The 24,177-nt window shown below is 43.6% G+C and overlaps 1 protein-coding gene and 1 long non-coding RNA gene across 12 annotated transcripts in view; one reads left to right on the top strand and one right to left on the bottom strand.

Annotated features, from left to right (window-relative positions):
- LOC147030842 (uncharacterized) overlaps nt 1-21,442 on the top strand; it is a 62,695-nt gene extending 41,253 nt beyond the window's left edge. For 7 of the 11 annotated variants that reach the window (XR_015056543.1, XR_015056544.1, XR_015056535.1 and 4 more), the window contains 2 exons: nt 8,099-8,290; nt 21,344-21,442. This is a non-coding gene — a long non-coding RNA (uncharacterized LOC147030842). Of the gene's footprint in view, nt 1-4; nt 153-362; nt 828-8,098; nt 8,291-12,088; nt 12,237-21,343 lie in introns of all 11 variants that reach the window. The other 4 variants (XR_015056539.1, XR_015056537.1, XR_015056534.1 and 1 more) reach the window with 3 other exon arrangements.
- LOC147030841 (proline-serine-threonine phosphatase-interacting protein 1-like) overlaps nt 18,444-24,177 on the bottom strand; it is an 18,218-nt gene continuing 12,484 nt past the window's right edge. Inside the window, exons 3-5 of the mRNA XM_085875359.1 lie at nt 21,726-21,786; nt 21,474-21,570; nt 18,444-18,995 (exon numbers count right to left, since the gene is read on the bottom strand). Coding sequence (XP_085731485.1) covers nt 18,864-18,995; nt 21,474-21,570; nt 21,726-21,786 — 290 coding nt within the window. The 3' untranslated portion in view covers nt 18,444-18,863. The remainder of the gene's footprint in view (nt 18,996-21,473; nt 21,571-21,725; nt 21,787-24,177) is intronic.

Below are 24,177 nucleotides of genomic sequence, written 5' to 3'. Positions count from 1 at the left end.
GCAGTTTCTCGACGACCGCCGGTCCGATCTGATTGAAACTTGCCGGGAATATTGCTGGGGCCCCGCAGATGTGCCTTTTCGAGGTTTGATGTCAATCGAACGAGCGGTTCCCAAGTTACGGCCATTTTATTGCTTTTTTCAGTGTTGAAAAGGTGTGTATATGGCAGCTGAAGTGTCGTTCCACCTTCTCACCTTATCATGCCAATTTTTCTCAGAATAATGATAACAGCATCTTAATAATAATAATAGCACAATAATTGGCAGTACACAATAATAGCACAAAAATTGAATAAAAAGAATAACGTGATATAATGACCAATGTCTCTCAACCAATAATGACCTGTATATTGTCTGTCAATCAGACAGGACACGGTGCAATGACGTCACAATGCTTCCTCTTCGGATTGAAACTTGCCAGGAATATTGCCGGGGCCCCGCGGATGTGCCTTTTCGAGGTTTGATATCAATCGGACGAGCGGTTCCCAAGTTACGGCCATTTTATTGCTTTTTTCAGTGTTGAAAAGGTGTATATATGGCAGCTGAAGTGTCGTTCCACCTTCTCACCTTATCATGCCAATTTTTCTCAGAATAATGATAACAGCATCTTAATAATAATAATTGCACAATAATTGGCAGTACACAATAATAGCACAATAATTGAATAAAAAGAATAACGTGATACAATGACCAATGTCTCTCAACCAATAATGACCTGTATATTGTCTGTCAATCAGACAGGACACGGTGCAATGATGTCACAATGCTTCCTCTTCGGATTGAAACTTGCCAGGAATATTGCCGGGGCCCCGCGGATGTGCCTTTTCGAGGTTTGATATCAATCGGACGAGCGGTTCCCAAGCTACGGCCATTTCTCTGCTAACCAATATCTGCGAGAGAGGGGGGATGAGAGTGGGGGCGAGAGAGGAAGGGCGAGACTTGGGGGAGAGAGGGGGCAAGAGAGGGGGTGGGAGTGGGAACGAGAGAGGGGGGTGTGTGAGAGGGGATGGGAGTGGGGGCAAGAGAGAGGGGGAGAGAGGAGGGGCGAGACTAGGGGTGAGAGAGAGGGGAATAGAGAGGGGGGCAAGAGAGGTGAGAGAGAGGGGGCATCACAATTCGAGAGAGGAGGGGGAGAGAGGAGGGGCAAGACTCGGGGGGGGGGGGAGCGAGAGAGAGGGGGCGTCACGATTCTTCTTCATTTGATATGACGTCACAATTGACGCTGGGGAGCTGAGTATGTTTCCCAAGTTATGGCAATTTATGATATGGTTGGTCCGATCTAATTGAAATAATGCCCCAATCCAGTCGTCGTTTATGCCCCTCCGGGCCCGTACTAGTCTATCTATAATTCCAGCAGTGTGTGTGTGTGTGTGTGTGTGTGTGTGTGTGTGTGTGTGTGTGTGTGTGTGTGTGTGTGTGTGTGTGTGTGTGTGTGTGTGTGTGTGTGTGTGTGTGTGTGACTGCTGTTTCTCGACAACCTCTGGTCCGATCTAATTGAAACTTGCCAGGTATATTGCTGGGGACCTGAGGATGTGCCTTTTCAAGGTTTGATATTAATCGGACAAGTGCTTCGCAAGTTATGGCCATTTATTTACCAAACCAATGGGAAGACACATTGTTGCGTGGCCGATGGGGAAGGGAAGCACAGCCACGTTCCCCATTACGGGTTACAACGTACGGGCTTCCGGAGAGTGATGACTTCGTGTATTCTAATAATTTCTCGATTTCTTATGCGCATTTATAGATAAACACAATGGCCCAAGTTATGATCGTTTTCATATTAGACGGTGTATAAATTTCGGGAACATCAGAGTGCTGGTATGCTCCGAACCAGGAAGTAATTTTTTTTCTCTCTTCTCTTCTCTTTTTGTTTTTCCTTGCCACGACATTGCGAAAAGGTAAAATACGTTGGTGCTAATTGAATAATTGGGTATTAAAAATAAATTGCGAATAATCGTAACTGCGAATAATATCGAACTTCCGGGTCATGCACGTACGGGCACGTGAGAGTGAAGAAACGGCCTGTGTGGTTTATTTATTATTATTATTATTATTATTTTTTTATGGGCACGTACTAGTATTCTTAACAAGCAGAGAACAAGTGCATTTTGGTGTTTAAACTCCATTGTTTTTCAAGTTTATTGCATCTCCTGAAGCTCTGCAAGGATTAAAAAAAACAATGTCAAACACTGTGATAAAATGTGATGTGACATCCTCAGTGCTGAAGAATAAGAAACAATGCCAGAGAAGAAAGGCAGAAAGACAAACACAGAAGAAGGAGGAAGGGAGAAGAACAATGAAAATAAGACAACAAAGAACAAAGGAAGGAGAGGCAGATACAAGAAAGGGGGTGGAGGGGGAGCAGAAGGACAGGAAGATACAGAAGAAGTACACAAAGATAACAAAAGTCCATAGCAGTGGAAAGTCTGCAACATCAAGGAGCATGTCTGTTCCACACTGTTTTGTCCTTCCCTCTCCCACCCTCTTGTCCCCTGCTCCCCTTGTTGTACGTTCTGTGTGTTAGTTCTCATATGAGCTTCGACATTGCACACAAAAAAAATGAAATCTCTTGATAACGTGTAAAACGCCTTGACACACAAAACGTACTTTTTGTACATTTAAAGTTTTGTCCCCCAGATGACATCAGCATTCACAAAGCCACATTGAAGTTGCTTCGCCATGAGCATGAGATATTTCCTATAGTTATGTAAATGATGAATGTGGGACAAGTCAGGAATATGGAGACACTTTCTATCCTTGGGGTGCAGGTTTGTGATTGGTTCATGTAGTTTGGATGAGCAACCACACCAAAAAATAAAAAAAAACTTGGTACGCAGTGAGTGAGTGAGTGCACCTCCTGCATCCCATGTTCCCACAGCCTAAGAACGATCATTCGATGAAATGTTTCTGCAGTTGTCGTCCTCGGCCATGAAGCAAATTGATCAAACAGCAAGGTTGAAGCCAGCATTTTAGCATTGAAGGGAGGGGGGGGGGTTAACCTTTTGTCAAAAGAGTTGAAACATACATGGCAAGCACCACTTGTTGCTCTCGCCCCTGCTGGAAAAAACTGGTGAACTAATTTTAAATGAAGGTGTAGTATTTAAATTATGGTATTATATATTCTTTTGAAAGGAAGTGGTTGGTGGGAAGTAGTGATTACACCCTTTGGATCCCCAGTTCCATTTCTCCCACGTACACCTCCTCCAAACAAAACAAGAGGATGAAAGCTTATCATGTATTGCAGGCTCTGTAGAACATCAACATGGTTATTCAGGTGTGGTGTGGTGGGACCTTTCATTAGGAACTTTGTGTTGATTACATTTTTAAGACATAAGGAATGGTGGGGGAGGATAAAGGGTGAGGGTGGTGAAGAGCTGGAGGGCAGAGCCAGTAAGTCGATGTGATCACGAGTTGATGAATGAATTAATATATCAAGAATGCATCAATAAGCTTCTTTCATTGAATTATTCATTCGTGCTGTTGAACAAAGGCAAAGTGGTTCTGATTTTGTAGACGGGAAATGATATTTTATTAAAGATGGAGCTCAACCCGTATTACATTTCCTGCGGCTCTGCTGGTTGATACAGCGGTTCAATGTTTCAAAAGCTCTTATAATCGATATTCCTTCTGCACCGAAGCTTGAACTGATTCTTTATTTAAATGGAATAACGAGGCTTGGTGCACTTGTTAAGCATGTTGAGTTCAAACATCGTCCATAATGGACATTCAGACACCAATTTGAACTCGTTACGCAGCATGGGTTGATGATCAGAAATTTCCTTTTCTGTTTCCATTTACTTTGAAAATTTCTTCTTAAAATAATGCCATTGCCCACGCACTAACAGATGTGGAGATTGTAAATTGATCTCAACAGCTACTGCCTACTGAACTCTCCTTGATGGTGATGACACAAATAGGCCCAATATTTCAACGTTGGCCTCCAAAACCAGTTGCATCTTCCATCATGTAAAGTCCTTCCTTGGCACACCTGAATTCCTACCCACTGACACGGCCTTCGTCTGCATCTTCATGGAGTACTGCTCTCCCCTCTGGGCTGGCCCTCCGCCTCATCTTGCTTAGCTTGACACAGTGGAAACCAATACCTTCAAAGTTATTGGAATCTCTTGTGATGAAGCTGAGCCTATCACTTTGCCAATGTAAACAGGCTGGTGGGCTCTGTCTTCTACCACCTTCTTTCTGCTCTTTCCATGCTTTCTCCCACCCCCCACCCCTCCGCTCACCCCCCCACCCCCACCCCGAGTTTGCTGCAGGGCACATGCAGTCCACCAGCAACCCTCTTCTGGTGAAGTTTCTTAAATCCAGGATATCTGCTCACCTTCACTCATTTGTTCCTCTTTGCTTTCACCTGTGGAATCGACTTCCACATTCTTTTGAATCTCATTCTTCTCTCCAGGTCTTCAAGACAGCTGTTCACCATCATCTCATCTCATCTCCAATCCAAAGCCATGATCTTTGCTACCCTCGTTAACTCACACCCACCACCCATATCTCTCTGCTTTCCAGTTTTATCTCCTGAGAGTTTCCTTCTGTATCCATCTTGTCCATACCATTCCTTCCCACACCCATTATTTGTCTAACTCCGCCTCTATCTTGGCCTTCAAGGCTGCTCTTGGTTCTCTCTCTCTCTCTCTCTCTCTCTCTCTCTCTCTCTCTCTCTCTCTCTCTCTCTCTCTCTCTCTCTCTCTCTCTCTCTCTCTCTCTCTCTCTCTCTCTCTCTCTCTCTCTCTCTCTCTCTCTCTCTCTCTCTCTCTCTCTCTCTCTCTCTCTCTCTCTCTCTCTCTCTCTCTCTCTCTCTCTCTCTCTCTCTCTCTCTCTCTCTCTCTCTCTCTCTCTCTGTGTGTCTACTGTTCCCTTTGTCCTGTTACGTCCTGATCTGTTCAATGTATTAGTACTGACTCATCCACGAGACTTGACGATGTATACAAAAAAACCTAGTCCTGAGATGTGCCTTTCCACCTCAGTTTCCTCCCATATATAGTTTCTGCCCAACAGCTGTCAGCTTTCAGTGAGTTCCACACTATACTTTCTCATGAAGCACAAGGCTGCGAGTAACGTCATTGGATGAGGGCGTGCCTGCGCTCCTAATGCAAAGCCTCCTGTAAGTCAAAACAGGAATGAGTATAATTTGTTCATGGCTCCGGTGATAATTTGCCTTCCCGCCACGAGACACCTCGGGATCTTTACCGTCTACCAATTAATGCTGACAGACGGGAAGCCCAGTTTAATGTCCATCTGATGGAGGCACATGCCTGCTGTTGGCTTCATGGTGAGGGTGGCAGGCTTGGGATTCCAGGGCCCTGAGTTCAAATCCTGATTCCTGGTCCCGTTTAATCAATACCAGGTGGGGTTGACTCAGACAGTCATCCTTCTGAGGTTGGCAAAATGAGTACCAGCTTGCTGGGATGATTGAGCCATTCGAGTATCCTGTCGGAGTGGTGACCCATCCAGGATTGTGCTCAATCGCCCAGGAGACTGCTTTGGCAGCACCTCTGCTCTGTCCGATGGATGGATGAGGGAGGCACACAATTTATGCCTCACCCCGCCTGCGAGACACCAAGATGATGGTTTATAGCTAGGTTGAGATTCAAATCCAGGCTATCCCTTCAGCCCTAGCCTTGGGCACAAGTTGCTCGTAGAGACGTGAGTCTGTCACCTGGCGACCAGGCGGTTAGTTTTGAGGTTTGTTCACTGAAACATCACCCGATGGAAGAGCTTACAAGCATCATCATAAGGTTCGAAGAGAATTTCATATCGACATCTGCATATGAAGGAAAGGAATGTTTACAAATTGAAGTGACACTGTACTCGGCACTAGAACAAATACGAGGTAAACAGTGGTTTGTTCAAGTTTGACCTGGACTTTTATCAAACAAAGCTCGCCACTGTGTGGCATTGACGGGCAATCATTAACCACACTGTGCGGCCAAATCGTCGGTAACAGATGGTCGACGTGTTGGTAAACCACAGATGTTGATGATCCACTGATCCAACCTACGTTGTCTCACTTGTCACCATTCTTTGATTTTCAGCTTGCGCTTAAAAACCAAAGAATGCGGTCATGGGCATTGGTGAGAAACACGACAAAGACAAATTTCCTTATTATGCCTATCTAGGAATTGGTTTGCTGTGAATTATCTCACTAACTATCTCACCAATTTTTCTCTGCACCCACACCCTGCCCTAAAATGATGAATGGTTCCCAGCTGATGATCCAAAGGGGCATTCAATAAGTCAGTTGGATAATTACTAAGGCCATTTAATTGTTACCTCTGCCACCGAAGGTGAAGGAGGAAATGTTTTCACCCCTTTGTCTGTTTGTTTGTGTACAGGGTATCTCAAAAAGTTGTGGACAGGTTCGGTGTGTGACAAGGTCGAACTGATTAGATCTTGGTGAAAATCCGGATCCGACAACTTGTATTTTTAAAAGTGATTCTTTACCATCGAGCGATTGGGCCAAAAACGATATATAGCATGATATCTCAAAAATGTATTTGGCCTGATGTGTTCTCGTGGATCAGGCATTGCGTGACAGAGGTATGCACTCTGCCGAGTGCCCTTTTAGTTATTATTATTTTGTTTGCAGCCTATGGCTGCTGGTTGCATTATTTCTCGAAGTGTGTCTGTGCCGCTGATGCAGTGTGCTTGTTACCAGTAAGCTGGTAGGCCTACTCGTTTTGTCAACCTCGGAAGGATGATGAGCTGAGTCAACCCACCTGGTGTTATTTCAATGGTAGATAGGGGCTCGAACTCAAGACCCAAAGATCTCAAGCCACTCACCTTAAGCATAAAGCCAGCACCATGCTTATTTTGTAAGTGATTCTTCACCATTGAGAGATAGGGCCAAAAACTATAGCATGATATCTCAAAAGGTTATGGAAATATTCGGATGAAACTTGATGTATAGGTTGGTTAGGGAAGAAGAACACGCCAATTGGACTTTGGTTGAGATCCAGATACCGATCCGGCCTATCGGGATTTAAAGTGTAAACCAGCTGGACAACTCAGACGAGTACTCGTACCACTTGGCTATCCTACGAGCACATCATAATTATTAGCCCCCATTGGACTTGGCCCTTTTTTTTTTTTTTTTTTTGCGTATGTGCGTCCGCAACAATATCTCAGACATCACTGGACCAATTTTATCTGTACTTGGCACAGACAACACATGATTATGTGCATCTGCACGTCAGTTTAAATTTTTTTTTGACATCAGATCCAAGATGGGTCAACTGGCAGCCATTTTAGTTATAAAAACAACCCAGTGTCAAATGTGTCCTCAATAATATCTTGGACATGCATTTACCAATGTTGCTCAAACTTGGCACACATATAATGAATGATGGTTTCCATAAGCACGTCATTGTTTTTTTTTAATTTTTTTTTTTTCGAGATCAGATCCAAGATGGCTGACTGGCGACCATTTTGTTACTTAAATGTGTCCCCAACCATTTCTCAGACATGCATGGACCGATTTTGCTCAAACTTGACACAAGCACAGTACATGATGGCATACACATGACCCTCACTTTATTTTGTGATCTGATCAAAGAAGGCCAACTCGTAACTGGCGGCCATTTTCGTTGTACATAAATATGGAGGAGGAGGAGGAGGAGATTGGGACCATAATCTGTGCAGAGAGCGTTGGTGCTGCCTAAGCAGTCTCCTTGGCTATTGGGCACAATCCTGGATAGGTCGCCACTCCGACACAGTATACTAGCATGCTGGCACTCATTTTGCCAACCTTGGAAGGATGACAGGCCGAGTTAACTCCATCTGGTATTAATTCAACAGCAGAGCGGGATTTGAACTCAGGACCCTATGACCCAAAGCCCACCACCCTCACCATTAAGCTAACATCAGGCATGCACATAAATATGGGCTTGCCCTTTAACTCTGTACAGCAAAGTTGCGAAAACAACGGGGGTGGTGACACTTTGTCTTTTTTAAATATTGGTATAAATATGATTGCCTTAATAATAAATAGTTGTTGTTTAGATTGTCTGAGTGGTTGATGTACAAGTGAGTTGTATGAATTGCTGTTTGAGTGAATGAATATTTGTGTTTCTCTCTGTCTGATCAGATGACCTTCAGACATGACTAATGTTGCGGACCCGCTGTTCGGAAAGGTTTTGGGATTGAAGGGTCGGAACTTCGATCGACTGATCCCGGTGGTCGTTTGAATCGGGCATTTGATGAAGTAGACTACTACTTATCCCTCTGTCGCACCATTCCATTGTCTGTTCACCGCCAAGTTTCGCCAAAAGCTGCAAAGGTAATGATGAGCTTGTTTGCCTTAATCTCATGTTCTGCTGCAGGCCTGTGTTACTCTTCCCCTTCGGAGAGGGCATTTAATATCTCGGTGCACATTGCCTTTGTTAGTCATGACGAAAGCTACTTTGTGGTTGAAAAGTTGTTACTTTCTGAGCCTTTGTATCCTTTTGGCCAAAAGAAAAGTACTGGTGATTCTGCTTTTGTGTTTTCTGCTGTGCAGTTGTCAATTTTGCCAATTACTTTGGAATTGTATCAAAGTATTTGATTGAGGAAAACAAATCTCTCCCTTCGAAAGGTTTCTGCCGAGTGGAGATAAAACGATCGTAAAGTATTGCTCGAACCATCGATTTCAAGGAATAAGTTATATTTTGTAATATTAGAAGTTGAAAAAGCGTTGCCCCATTTGCGATCACGTCTTTAACCATCTCTCTCCAAGACCACGAGCAACCCGACTGTCACTCGTCAGACTTGTGCTGAAACCGTTGGCATCATCAATTTATTTTTTGTGTCCCTAATTTGTTTATCCAACTGGAGGCACAACATCTTTTTGTGAACCTTCAGAATAAGTCAAAGCATGGTGTCTGTCTCTTTATTATTTTCAGCGCTTCACGTGCCATCCATCACCAAACATCATCGGCATAATTGAGTCTCGTAATCCTGCTTACAGGTCCTAAATTTATTTGGTTCCTCCATTTATTCATTTTTCCCACTCAAAAGTAGACTTTTTTCCCTCAGTGTTTGCCATGCTGGATGACGTTGTAGCATTCCTCTGGGTGGTGGTGCTTCCATTGCCATTCCATCACAGACTGCTGCTGTTCTATGTGCCTCCCATATTATCTCGACTATCTTTGAGTGTATTCGATAGGTGGCTGATGCTTCTGGCACCATTCTATCATTTGGTTGCTGTTGTTATTATCCTTGCCAGAAGAGAAGGTATTGCATCTGGGTCCGTTTGTCTGTCTCTGTCCGCACAGAACTTTCATGGTTTTCTCTGCAACCGCTTGTCGGATTGAGATGAAATTTTCACCATTGGTACGACTACTCATGTAGAATGTTTTAATGATTATGACATCATCGGTCACGTAGTGTGGCAGCCATATTAGAAAAATGGGAAAACTTTGGACCTCCATCTCTGAAATAGCACCAAGGAAAAAAAAATTGAACTTGACACATAGCAAGTACTCCTCATGGGGAATGAGTGATTTTTTTTTTCTGACGTCATAAATTCATATGTAGAACGCCACATCCGATCAGTATGAAAGTTTTTGAGGGTTAGCTAAGGATAAAATGGTCCACATAAATAAATATGACATCATAGGTTACATGGTTTGGCATCCATATTGGATTTGTTCTAAAACCTAAAAAATATACCACTCAAAAGAAGTCCTGGTAAGGGTCTGCAATCTCTGATTTGCTCTTTTTATTGTTGTTTATTGTACTCAGGCCCTCCCCTCTTATCCAATTTCATCACCCATCTTTCACTGGTATACCTGGGCGCATCAAATCAACGTTGCATCACAAAGTGTGCCGTCCCTCCGATGGACGTCAAGCTGGGTATCCTGACTGCTGGAATTAGTCCATGAATTTTAAAGATCCCAAAGTGTATTTCACAAACAGCTTGGTGAGTTATCTCCTGTACCGTGAACAAATTACAAATTCCTCCCCAAATCAGGCCGAGCCAAACGGTTTGTGAAAGACCTGGGCCTAAAGCTCGAACCAGCCAACCCCGCAATAAGGTGGGACCCATTTACTGGGCCTTTTAAAAGTATCAGTCGTAGATCGTAAACATAAGATCACGGCATGCTGGTTTACTTACAGTTTTAACTCTAATGCAGAAAGAAAAACAAACGAAAAACTTATTATCATGGTTTTTATCACATCAAACATTCATTTTAATTCATCCCAGGAGTACAAATCACAAATTAGGATGAGCAGCCAATATGTGGAGGCCTAATGTGATTTTTACAAGGTTTGTTCAAATCGAGCGACCTGGCACAGCTAGCTACTGGCAGCTTCAAGTGCCGGGCCACAGACCTCCCGCCATTCTGCACGTGCTCTTGGCTTCCCTGTTGCCATCCCTCCTTCCCAAACCAGGCCCATGTCCCACACTCTCCCCCCCTCACCCCAGCTCTTGTTCTCTGGAGGCCTCAACGGACCAGACAAATTGAAAGCAGCAGAGTACGTGTGATCCCGTTTGTACGGTATAACTTCCTTGTCCAATGAGTTTTGTTTCACTTTCTGTTGGAATATACATATTTATATATTTTACTTCATACACAGTCCATCATTCTGACATTACTTGAACAGGTGATGCCTCGACTCCCTCCTCCCAAAAATGATGGATGTGGGAAGTACTTCCCTTACATTAATTTTGGTGCCCACTCCAAATCACCCTGAGACATTATGTCAACCAGAATGTATGGAAGTAGGCCAGATTACCTCCCTCCGAAGGTCCTTCATGAGCCAGCTAGATTTTAAAACTAGACAGTACAAACGATAGAGAATTTTGAATCTAAATCTTTAAAACCCTTGAATGTACAAGTGTGAACATGCCGGTGCTCTCCATACATATGTAATTAGTCCTGTACAGAATCTTACCCAATACCAAAAAAGTCCTTGGGAATTTCCTCCCCCAAAAGGTCCATTAAAATAAGCTCCGGGCCTGCGGTTTCGCTGTGGGCCTCAGCATCGAGGTGCAGATCAATAAAGAATGGCTGATTGCAAATCCTAGCTTTATCAACCTCATTGTAGTACAAAACGTGGGGGGATTAGAGGAGTACAGCACTTAGCACACCATGATCTACTACGTCCAGAAATCCATCCTCGGTTTGTATTTTCTTTTTTTCTTTTTTTTTTTTTTCAATAAAAAGGTTGAAATTGTGCTTTTCAGGGTCTGGGCACTTTGGAGCTTTTAGCGAGCTCTTTGGAACCGTCGAGGCGCATGCAGTTAGAGAAAAATTTGCAGAGCATTCTGCGAAATACGCGAACAAAGCCCGGTTGCAGCAGTAATGGACATGTAATGTCCGTAGCATGCTGTGCAGCCAAGATGGAGAGGATGTTAAAGCTTTTGGAAGGAAAAGCTGCAATTTCTCTTCTTGCCATAGCTCCAAATTGCAGTATTTAAATCGTGGCCGCTTTGACAGCGACGGTTCCCAAATTTGCTTTCCTCGCTCGTTTTGAGAAAGGTGTGCTCGGTATCACATAACCAGGTAGGAAAGTTAAATCCATCTTAAATGTGTTCCTGCCTGCTCGTTATGAGGAGGAGGAGGGAGGCTTTCACGTCCGACATGGGTATATCCCGTCATGGCCCGGATTTGAGACTGTGGCTGAATTCATCGAACGGATCTCGGAGAAGTGAGACAAAATCTTCGACAATATTTCCTGATACCAAAGAATTGGTCTTCAGATAAATCTCACCTAAAAACCTCTGTTCTTGCAGACACATGGGATTAAATACCCTCGAAGTGAAATTGCCGTAGCCGTCTTATCTCACGAGCCAGGAAATACAATGATTAGTTCGACCAAAGTTATTTCTTGATGAACAAAGCCACAATAATTACCAACTCACTCATCCATCCTGACTATCAATCACAACTCATTTTTTTTGTCTTTTTCTGGGGATTTGAAACTGGCTAACAGGCCAAATATACCTTCTGCAGGGAGAACTATTCTACCTCAATTGTTCTTTGTTCACTCAGTACATCTTTTTGAGATCCACATACACCTTAGTTATCAAGCTTGACATCTTTTCAATATCAATGAATGTCATCTCGAATTGCCCTTCCTCCCTTTCTTTTAGTTGTTTTAAAGTTGGGGAGAATACTATCCACCTACAAAGCCTTCATTTCCAGCTTGATGGAGTACGAGTCTCCCCTCTGGGTTGGCTCCCCGTCTCACACCTTGACCATGGAAACAAAGGCCTCAAGATCATTGGAATCTCCCATGAAGTTGAGTCTATGGGTCTATCACTCTGATATCGCAAACGGTTCAGTGGTCTGTGTTCTACCACCTCCCTTCTTCCTTTCTAGTCTTGCAACCTATGCTCTTCCCATGCTTCCCCCCACCCAAACCCCGAAGTGGACGGCTGATATTCTTGATGTTGGTGGCTTTACTGAATACTCATTGATAATAACGACTCCATGAACAGGTTCAAGAGCTAGTCCTGAGGTGTGACTCTTAAACTCTTTCTCTATTATGAGCACAGCACCTGCTTCACCAACTGAGCTGTCGGCTTTCGGTGAGCTCTGCGTACTTAATCTTTTGTATGCAGCGCAAGGCTGCGAGTAGCATCATTGCCTTGAGAGTGCCTGTAGGTTAGAATTTGAATTAGTCATTTGTTCATGGTGCTGGCGATAGCTCACCTTCCCTCCGTGAAGGACACTGTGGGGTCTTTAAAGTCCCCCACCTAATGCTGACAGACAAGAAACACAGTTTAACATCCATCCAAGGGACTGAGCACACATTGATGCCTTGCCCTGACTGTGAAACACCAGCACGGCAGTTTATAGCTGCGTCGAGATTCGAACCCAGGCTAGACAGTTCAGAGGTGAGTCTGTAACTCTCGGCTTTCCGGGTAGGCTTACCGAGTTGAGTTTCATCACTACAATTGGCGTGCTGTGTTTTTAACTTCCTTTAGTCTTGCAAAGCTTTCCAGCGCAAAAACTACTTGTCAAGGACAGAGATTACCAGACTATGTGCAATAGGCCATACTTGATGGAACCAGCTCTGCCAGTGGGGTACATCTCCCAGTTTTGAAAAATGAAACAAACTTATGCTTTCTCAGGCAATCCATCAGGCCGTGAATCTTCATTTTGGAAAACTGGCAGTGCTGCTGTTCACCTCTAATTATACCAGAAATTGTATCTTTCTCTCGGGTTTGCAGTTAAACCATTAAATTAATGACTAATCGAATTGCGATCGCGTAAAACTATGTCGACACCCATGTTGCAACCCGTACCAACCGGGGCCTCGGACTCGTAGCACTTTAAGTACCAAACGGACGAGGATGAAACCCACCCGGATGAAATCGAACCCTGGAGATGCTTTTACACAGGAGACTCCTGAAAGTCAAAAAGTTACATGTAGTAATAATTAGCTCCACAGGGTAAATTGCTTGCAAAAGATTGGAGAGGGGTGGGTGGTGGGGATGAGGTGGAAACCCAGCATTTGTATACCACCTGCTGACTTCCACTCATTTACTCTGCTGCTCGATTGTTACCTCCGCCACCAAAGGTGAACGCAGGTTGTTTTCACCCTTCTGTTTGTCTGTGTGACCAGGACAGATTTGGACGAAATTTGGTGGACAAGTTGGGTGTGTAGTCAGGTTCCTTGTCTCCATAATTTGACGTTCGTTGGAATTTTTTGGAGAGTAGCTAACCGCAACATTTTTGGAAAGCTTAAACAATACCAAAACAGAAAATCCATGTTTCACATTTTTTCAATGCATATAATGTGGTCAATTAGGTCGTTTTGGGGGTAAAAACCCGTTTTTTTTAATTTCAGCTCTGAAAATTCAAAATTAATCGCAAGCAAGCAACTGATGATGCATAATTGTTAACTAGAGGACAGTTCTTAATATAGAATACATATATCTGTATTTTGAGCAATGGTTGCCATGGAAACGGCGATCATTTTGTCAAATTACCGTTTATTTAATGTATTGCTTTCAAATCTTGAAACAAGTAACGCATGAATATGGTGATCAGTGAAATGTACTTAATGTCAAATACGAGTTTGTAGCCAATTGGCATCACTGTCTCTAATGTCACTCATCATTGCCATCGTCATCATCACTATCGTGGTCATGCCGTTCAATGTTTGAGTCCTCGTCATTCTCACACTAAGTGCTGCACATGCAAAGATCAGTGCATGTTAAGTTCTTGGCCCCGCAGGAACATCTCTGTGATGAACATTGTCTTGCACTGGCACCTTATCATCTCGATAATTGCCTTTGGTGCAGGAAGAATGTCTGTTGTCGGTTTGAGTTGACCACTTGTGTCCTTGTGGAAGCCATTCTTTAATGGATCAAGAAATGTTTGCTGAGAAATTGCTGCTTGACCCCAAACGTATGCCTGGATATGTACCCGCATGATATGCTGCCTTAGAGCACCGACAGTTGGTGGTAACTCGTAATTCTCAGCCATGTTCTTACAGAATATATGCCACCGAAGTTCAGGGATGCTGGAAATATTGACACCACTTGGACAATAACCTGAACAGACAAATCTTGCTAAAGTTGTGTATAGGTCCTCTGACAGTTCAGCATCCTTACAGAGCATAGCAAAGGTATCTACCATGTGGTCATCGGCCTTCAAGTAGCACTGGAACCACTTTGCCTTACCATGTCGAGCGAACAGCCCAGTATTATCGGCACCTGTGAATGCGTGGAAGGCCGGCATTGCCTGGGCTCTCTCCTCACCGAGGGCCTTCCAGATTGGCTCAATTTTGACAATGCTAGATGCCATTGAGATAGATATGTGTCTTGGCAGGAGATGATAGTTTGCTATGGCAAGAACCAGAACATCCGTATCAGGAGAGAATATCGTCGGCTCAATATCTCCCGTGTGTTGCTGTCATGCAGCTATTGCTTGCTGGATCATCAACGTATCGGCCTCCTCATGGTTATTCGCCTCAAATTGGAGACCCCTGTTGCTCGACGTCCGCCCAAATGCTGAAACGACTACCACCTTTGTTGAATCACGGTTGTATTCTAGAGTTTTCTCTTGCAAGTACTCAGTCAGATCAGCCTTGGTTTGATCATGGGACAGAAATCGACTCATCGTGATGCGTTTAATACTGGTATCATCCTTGACCTGATATTGGACTGGTGCCTTTCCTTGACGTCATTTGTCTCTGGTTGTGCTCTTGAGGGAATCTTGCTTGTATGTATCAAAAACAAGAATTACATGGTCGAAACCTCTGGTCAGACTCATCACCCTATCATTGAAACATTCACTGAGGTTCTTCACTGTCACGACCATTGCTGGTTTCTTGGTCATTTTCTGGACAACTACCATTCCGTCCACGACTGCGACCTTCGTGCTAGTACTGCCATCAATTACAGCATCAGCGGGTGCTTGTTCCATGTGTGTGGCATCAAGCTCATCTTCTGGTAAAGATGGTTCCTTGTTGGCAAACTTCTCCAAGTTGTGGATTAGCTTAGACTTGTCGGTGCATGACAGTAAGCTACCGTTTGGTGCAAACAGGGCCCTCGGTGTCGCAGTGAATTCAAAGTTGCCAATTGCATCCTTCTGGTCGACGTCCCTGCCGGATCTGGAGAGTACCATCAGTCTACCATGCAAATCCTTGGTTTCTTTTAGATCTACTATCTTGTCCCTGATCTTGATTGCTTGTGTTGTATTGCCAGACATGTACATTCTGTTATTCTCCTGGCGCCCATAGGCTGACATCACCATTGATCCGTTTAGCAACAAAATCTTCATAGAGATTCTGTCCCGTTTCATCAATGTTCAGTATCTGTGGTACAATTCTTCTGGCACATAAGCGTGGGTGACCACATTGAAGAGCTGGTTACCCTCAACTTCAAATGGATTTTCATGACTAAGTATGGCAGCCTTGATTCGGTCAATTGCATTGTGTTCATGTTTGATGACACTTGGAGACAGGCCATGGTGCTCAGTGATCTCACTTTCCTTCAGACCAAACTGTCCCTTAAACTCGCAAGATAGGCGTGACAGTTCAGGTGCAGCCAAGAAGAATCGCTGTCTGGCATTTGCATTATTTGATATGCCAATCAGACCAGAGTGAACCTTCAGCAACCTGTTCAGATGTTCAACAGCGTGGTCTGCTTCGATCGATACAAATGGGATCGTATTCTTGGTGACTGAAATATTGCCTACTTTGAGCTCCCTCCAGGTCTCTGGATGGCTGGTCTTGAGTGCATACATGTCAGATATGTACCTTGGCCAGAGCCGCTTGTACTTGATTCTGTCCATGGCAAAAAATATCTTGCTAAGTTCTTCACCGGATTGAAGATGAAGGTTTAAGTCGGCATTCCGAGATGCTGCAACAAAATGCAGAATTGCCTCTACTCTGTGGAGATAGTTCATCATGGCCTTGAACATGGAAACCAACTGTTCCAATACTTGAAAATCATAATACTTATGTGTAAGTTAGTCATGGTCACTATATTTAACAATTATTTAGGCCATCCGATGGTGGGCTTGGGTTCCGAGGATCCTGAGTTCAAATCCCACTCGGATGTTGAATTAATACCAGGTGGAGTTGACTCTGCCTGTCATCCTTTCGAGGTGTGCAAAATGAGTGCCGGCTTGCTGGCATCCTGTGTCGGAGTGGCGATCCGTCCAGGATTGTGCCCAATAGTCAAGAAGACTGCTGAGGCGGCACCAACGCTCTGCACAGAGTATGGTCCCGATAGATGGATGGAATTTGGTTTAGCTCCAGATCCAGCCTATGAGTGGGATGGGATACAAAACTTAAACTGTTCAGCCTGGTGGAGGTATGCGCTCCACTGAGTGCAGTCCTGGTTACCTTTGCCAGAGGAGAGGGTATTGCATTTGGGTCTGTCTGTTTGTTTGTCTGCACAGAACTTGTGTTTTTTTTTTTTCTGCAAAGTCTGCTTGTCGGATTGATTGAGATGAAATTTTCACCATGGGAGTGACTACTCATTTCGAATGTAATTATAATTATGACATCATCGGTCACGTTGTGTGGCAGCCATGTTAGAAAAACATAAACTTTGGACCTTTGTATCTCTGAAACCACACCAAAAAAAAAAAAATTGTAACTTGGCACATGGCAAGTACCTTCATGGGGAAAATGATTTTTTTTTGATGTCATAGGTGACCATGATGATGTCATAATTGCATATGAAGCATGCTACATCCAATCGGGATGAAAAATTTTGAGGGTCATCTCGGGATAAATTGGTCCACAGAAAAATAAAATTGACTTCAGTCACGTGATTCGGCAGCTATTTTTTTATTTGTTTTTTTTTAAACTTCAAAAATCTCTGAAATGGCTGAACAGATCGAGGCAAAACTTTACCTGTATGACCGCCTATCCATGAGGAACAAAACCTTCACACATATGATGTGATAGGTCACTTGGTTTGGCAGCCATATTGGATTTACCCTAAAAACAATAAATAAAATCTTCTCCAAAATGGCTGGACAGATCGAGGGGAAGCTTCACACAAATGTTCCCCAAGTCTTGGGGATACCAGAGTATTCATGAAAAATTGATGTCACATGGTCTGGCAGCCATGTTGGATTACACAAAAATCTTTAAAAAATTATTTCACTTGAACCACTTTATCAATCAACATGAAACCTTACAATTATGATCTCATCATGATGGAAAATACATGTTTTAAACTTCAACCTGATCAGACATGTGGTCTGGCAGCAATAATTATTTAATTTTTTTGATCTGGGTTCTTTTGATTTTTTTTTTTTTTGTTGTTTTCAGGCTCACTTGGCTGTGCCTGGATGGGTTTGAGGTGGAGTAGTAGCATCTGAAACGTAGCTTGGTGTTGGCTCAGTGGTTAGGGTTGTGGCTTGGGATCCTAGGGTCCTGAGTTCAAGCCCCGTCGGCTGCTGAATTAATACACCAGGGGGTTGACTCAGCCTGTCATCCTTCCGAGGTCGGCGAAATGTGTACTGGTAGAGGGGCACTGCATCAGCGACACAGTCGCGCTTCAAGAAATGATAGCTACCCCGGCAGCTAAGCTGCCAGACGACCATCACAAGCATCTGAAACCCAAATCCTATCCAGGTTCCTTCTGATGACTTATTTGCTCTTTGCTTGTTCAGGTTACTTCTGATTACTCAAATTCAGGACTGTACTTATTTGATTTGAATTTAATTTATTTTAATCCCATTCTAAATTCAATTGAATAATAATAAACATCATGGGTCAGGTGTCCAATCAAAGGTGGACGTCTTCGTACCCGGTCATCACTGCCGACAGTTATAAAGTGACAGTTCAGTTCTAGTTATGTCTCTTATTAATTACGTAATACACCACACAAAACAAATCCTGGCGAGGGTCTGCAATCTCTGCTCTTTTTCTTTTGTGTCAAATACACTGCCAGTTCCTCCACACGCTCTTTAAGCTTCCTCCATGAATTTCGTTCCAGTCCACTGCCTATACTCTTATTAGTGTACAAATCGTTTGTGAGATTTATTATCTGTAAAAGGTTTATTAAAATCACAAGTTTGACCACAATGGTCATGAACAGCCACTTTCTTAGTACATTTTGCATGCAAGCGAATTATTTGGTGGCACCAAGAGAACTCGATGGTTTTGAGAATACGATGTAAATCTTCCCTGCACAGCAGAGTTAATGTCTATTTTATATATTTTACAAAACAAAGGCAGCAAGTGAATTGTGGGGACGGAAGGGGTAAAGGTGGGGGAGTGGGGGGGGGGACAGGCGGTGGGGGAGTGGGGGGGAACAGGTGGGGGGGGGGATTTGAATATACTGGGTTAAGTTGGACTAACACTGTTAAAGGCCGACACAGTGTCTCTTCACTCTCAACAGAAAGTTTTAATGCAGCCGAAGCGATTTCACCATCCGTTTCCTCGGTCTCTTAGAGGTCCAAGTAAGACAATGGTACAAGGCCCGTCTTGTTATTTTGCTCCACCAAGCACCAACCATCGTTGCGATGGGCATCTAATACGGAAACGATCTCATTTTCCTCCAAGCAAAGTGAATTTGATGTCTGGAGGGAAAAGGAAAACAGCCTGATGAGCTGAAAAATACTGAAAACATGGACCTGTTCACTCATTCAACACCACTATGTGACCAGGTGTCCCACATCCTGTTAATACACATCTTGCTGGGAAATAATTTGTTCCGCATTCTCAATATCGACTTTTTTTATCGTACAGCTGGCTTGTATACACACAGCTCGGTTTTAATATTCTCTCGAAGCCATCTAGGGTATATTTAAATACAGTACCAGTCCTTAAGGCGTCATGGCTTAACTAAATACTTAAAACTTCACAGCTTATTTGAATAATTTAAAGCTCCTTGCTTATTAAAGTACTTAAAACTTAACAGCTTATTTAAATAATTCAAACATCGTAGCTTATTAAATAATTAAAACCTCATAGCTTGAGGAAGCTTTTCCCCCTTGATGACCCCCATAAGGGCAGCTGCTCCCCAACCCTTGCTTGGGTTCCTGTTTTAAAAAAAATTAAAAAATTTTTTTTATAGACATGCTCTCGTCTCATGGAAGAGCTCGGCACAACAACATCTGGGAACAGCAAGAGGGGACAACACCAACAGCAGGGTGGAGGGAGAAATTCGATGAAAATAGATAAACGAGGGATGCAGGTAATGACGAGGGGTAAGGGAGAATGCAAAGGGTGAACAATATGGAAACGTAAGCAAAATTTAATGAGAGCTGCGTCGACCATCCGAACCACTCATCACGGTCTTAACACCAGTCGTGACACTCAACCTGGAGCTCGAAAGAGCATCTTCATCGAGGTGATTTACCGTTTGGGTTTTCCTGGGAATGAGCTCCTTCACCACAAGGTGCACACCTGAGCACACTGCAGGTGAAGGTGAATCCCGTATCGTCACAACAGGTACAACCACGCATGTTTGTCCTTCATGATCAGGGTTACGATTCAAGTGGTGCAAATTCAAGTTCCTTTATTTTGCATTTTGTTTAAAGGTTATTAATTCGTTTTGGAAGGAAAACATCATTTTGAAGACACGTTGTTTTGTATAGTCACTTTAGTGGTTTGAAGTGTGCACTGCAGGTTAGATCCTGTCCTTTCAAGATTATAAAATACTTGAGAAAATTATTTCATGTTATCAATCTGTTTGAGTGGGGTAACCCTTCATAGGTAACCTTGGGGTTTTCTTAACTCTTAGATGAGTGCAAAAATATATTGCAAGAAAACAGCCAAAGTGGGTCATTTTTGACCCACTTATGCATCTAAGGGTTAAAAAAAAAATCAATAAATAAGTAAATTAAAATTCTCGGGACATATTTCTTCGAAAGAAATTATTTAAAATATTTATTAATAGTAGATTAATCTCGTTTGTCTTAAAATATTGCAAGGCATTTACATTTGATATGTACACAATGATGTTGCAGTAAAATGATGAGAACTTATTTATTTTCTTTTTTTTTAATTTATTTTTCCTTCGGTGGGGTCCGAAAGACCCCAGGTTGCCCAGATGTTGCTGTGGGATGAAGATTACCTATTGAGGTTTAAACACTGTTTGGTGTGGGATGTGAATTCTGCACGTTCGAATCCAGTCATTTTACCCATCATTGAAAGGTTATAAAATTAATCTTTTATAATTCACATGTGAGATGAAAGGGTTAAAAACCAGCTTTGAGCTATGACCTTTTATGACCTTAATTCCAGCTTTGAATCACCCTCCCCCCCCCCACCACCCTGACAATGGATCCTCCAGCAGCTCCTTTGGCCCCTTGCCTGAGTGTCGCTTGGTTTTTATCTCACCGGGCGCGTCATCCGTCCGTCCGTCTGTACACAAATACTTTAAACTTATTCTCTGAAACTGCACATACAATTTTAAGGAAACGTTACCATTACGTTCATCACCGTGCATGTATTACAGTTTGTTCATGGCATTTAAAAATAAATAAATAAATAAATAAAATCGGGCCCTGAGAGGCTCCACAGAAGTTGCCCCCCAAAATATGTATTTGCTATCTTTTCTGAAACCACACACACAATTTCAATGAAACTTGACCACAACTTTTATCACCCGTGATGTACCAAGGTTTGTTCACGGCATAAAAAAAAAATCCATCGGTATTTACTTTCTTCTTTTATATATTTTGTGGGTCATCCATGCCTACCAGCGGTTGCCTGGATTATCTTATCCAGCCACTACCAGGTGAACGCCCAGGGGTATTGCCCCTCTGTTTTTCATGAGCTAGTCACCCTACTCAACACCAATATTTCTGATCATTTTAAAATCACCTTTGTCTGTTGGATACCCCTTAGTTTTTTTAAGAGAATGGTTTCCCTTCACAGGTATAACTTTCCAATTCTTCATCCCTGCTGCCCTCTTTTTCAGAGTTCTTCCACTCAAGTCGAGCTTCTTCATATTCCAACACCTGACCGATTGACCAAGTTCTTCCCCCACCAGAACCAGCTAGATGTCACGGTAATCTCACCCCTGTTTTTCTCCCAAAAGAGGTACTTACCTCATCAGAAAATGAGTACTTGACACGGACTTGCTTCTTGTTAAAGTTATGTGGGACGAATTCATAGTCTGTAGATTCTGATTTGCACGTTCTGTCCCTGCAACCATCAAGTGAATTTGTTATTTACCTTGCATTTTGCCCAAGCCTTCCATTGCCAGTTGTGAAGTGTGTAAAACATTATAAAATGGAGTGATATCAGAGTTGGATTCGGCACAAGGATAAGGGTACAGGAATAATGTGTGATTATACCACCTGGCAATCTTTTGTCCACCGTGGTCATTTCTGTGGTAGTAATTCTCATAGAGTACCGGTGCTGCAAACACAAAGAAACAATGACACGTAAGCATGCTCGATCAAATTCCTTGTGCAGAGGGATTTTTTTATTTTTTATTTTTAAATGCTGAATAAAAGTGGGTTCAAATCCCGACTCAGCTATAAACTACCACCCTAGTGTCTCAGAGGCAGGACGAGGCATCTGTGTGTGTGGCGTCCCTCGGATGGACGTTAACCTGGGTGTCCCATCTCCCGGCGTTAGTTGGTTGACGTTAAAGATCGCACGGTGTCCTTCACGAAGAGGAGGCGAGCAATTACTGGAACCCTGAACAAATTACAAATTCCTTCCCTGAACGTCCACTGGGAAGGCAACAGCAAACCACCCAGCACAACACTCCATGCCCAAGAGCTGCTTCGACAGCACCGACACTTGTGATGAACAAAAGAGCAATTCTGGGATCGACTCGAAAAACCCTGTCTTCATTATTCGACCCCAAATCAATGATTACTGTATATCATTAAAAATGTAGTCAGCTATACTTTAGTCAGCTATACATTTAAAAGCGATTTCTCAGAGATTATGCCTGGAGATGACCGGTTATGGCTATGCACCAGAAGTGCTGGCCATATGCTTTTCAACGGGATAAATTTCCGAAATTAATCAATTGCTCTCGGAAAAAGAGGAAAGTGAAACCCCGGATTGGCCCCCCACATCTTTCAAACTGATGGTGAGCAATCCAAATGAATTTTTCACGTATTCCAGATTAAATGGACGCATGAAGGTAAGAAGATTTTCTGATGAGAAATTCCCTGTAAATTTATTCAATGTCTCATTAATTTTTGATCTCCAAAGTAGATGTCTCTCAGCTATGTAGCATTAATGTTAAAATGTTTGTATTAATCAAAAGAGCAGCTTTGACCTGCCATTTGTGGGAATCTGTTGCACGTTCCTATGTATTACAAGGACTGTTTTTACGTCGTAATACCTTCTTTCATTTCTACAGGGTTTAACACTCATGGAAGAGCTGTCACACACAAAAGATATATATATATATATAGCCTGTGGTTAGGGCAGCGGCTTGGGATCCAAAGGGTCCTGAGTTCAAGCCCCGTTGGGCCACTGAATTAATACACCAGGGGGTTGACTCAGCCTGTCATCCTTCCGAGGTCGGCGAAATGAATGCCGGTGTATACCCCGGTTAAAATAGGTGTACCATATCCGTGTTGTAAGAGGCGACCAGGGTTGCGTCAGGAAGGGCATCCGGCGTAAAACATGTGCCAAATCACCATGCGGATGATATGGATGATCCGCTGTGGCGACCCCTAAGGGGAGCAGCCGAAAGAAGAAGAAGATATATATGTATATATTGTTACGAATTTGGGAATTCGATTGCACACAACATTCAGGTTCCTTTAGTCAGCTATGTCGATAAATGCTTGTTCCCGAGATAGCTCACCTTTCATTGTTGAAATGTTCAGAAATCGAATAGATGTGCTGCGGATCGATTTAATAGTTAGGGAACGAACAATGGAGACATCCCTCCCCCTCTTCTGCGAAGAGGAAGAACCACCCTGCCGTCCCGTGATTCATGATGTCAACAACTCCCTCGCACCCGTGGTTGAGCGGGGGGATGGATCACGATGGCACGAGTCACGCTGCGCGTGGGGGAGGGGGGGCAGAGAAGGATAAGAGGAGATCTTTTCCTTTGTTCGTTGGCAGAGTTGGAGAAGGGAGTAGAGAGTAGCCGTTCAGCAGACCTTCGGGTCCTGTTTGGCTTGGGTTAGGGTTGAGGCTTTTGGAAGCTTTTTGCTTCGGCTGGCTCGGTGAGCTTCGGCTGAGGCCTGGCTTGGGAGGAGGCTTTTTGGAGGCTTTTTGCTTTGATGGTTCCGTGAGCTTCGGCTTCTGCTTGGCTCGGGAGAGCTTTTTGCTTCAAGCTGCCCTGTTTGGAAGGAAGTTCAGCCAGCCGCTCAGCTTGAGCTGCGAGTGGTGGCTTCTTCTTCTTGGTTCGTGGAGCTCTTTGTTCTCCATTTTGATTCCTGGCTTGGTGCGACTCATCGACCTCGTCATGGAGGTGGTTCCTCGGGGAAGCGACGCATCGACGGGAAGGATCTGCGCCTCGTCTTACCTGCACGTCTTGAAGCGCGGGAGGATTCGCGGGAGCTCGGGAAGGATCGCAGCTCACGGCGATTGGATCCAGCTCGCTCTCGCTGGAGCCCGGGCCCGAACAACTTGAAGACCACACGAGGTGGAGAGGTTCGAAATAGGTTCTGGGTTTCAGCTCACCTGTCCTCTGAGCTGGAGCCCGTTATTAAAGGCCACCATTTCGTGTGCGTGCGCGCGTGCGCGCGTGGGCCCGTCTAATAAGTAGGAAATTGTTAAGTGCTTTGTGTGCTGTAAATGTTTGCATCGCATTTTGTATAGATGTTCGGA

The sequence above is a fragment of the Eptatretus burgeri genome, chromosome 3 (genome assembly GCF_056783735.1).
Source record: "Eptatretus burgeri isolate ZD-2024b chromosome 3, Ebu_testis_v1, whole genome shotgun sequence".
Classification (NCBI taxonomy): domain Eukaryota; kingdom Metazoa; phylum Chordata; class Myxini; order Myxiniformes; family Myxinidae; genus Eptatretus; species Eptatretus burgeri.
Note: the sequence above shows the minus strand (reverse complement) of the source record. Positions and strands in the feature narration are given on the sequence as shown.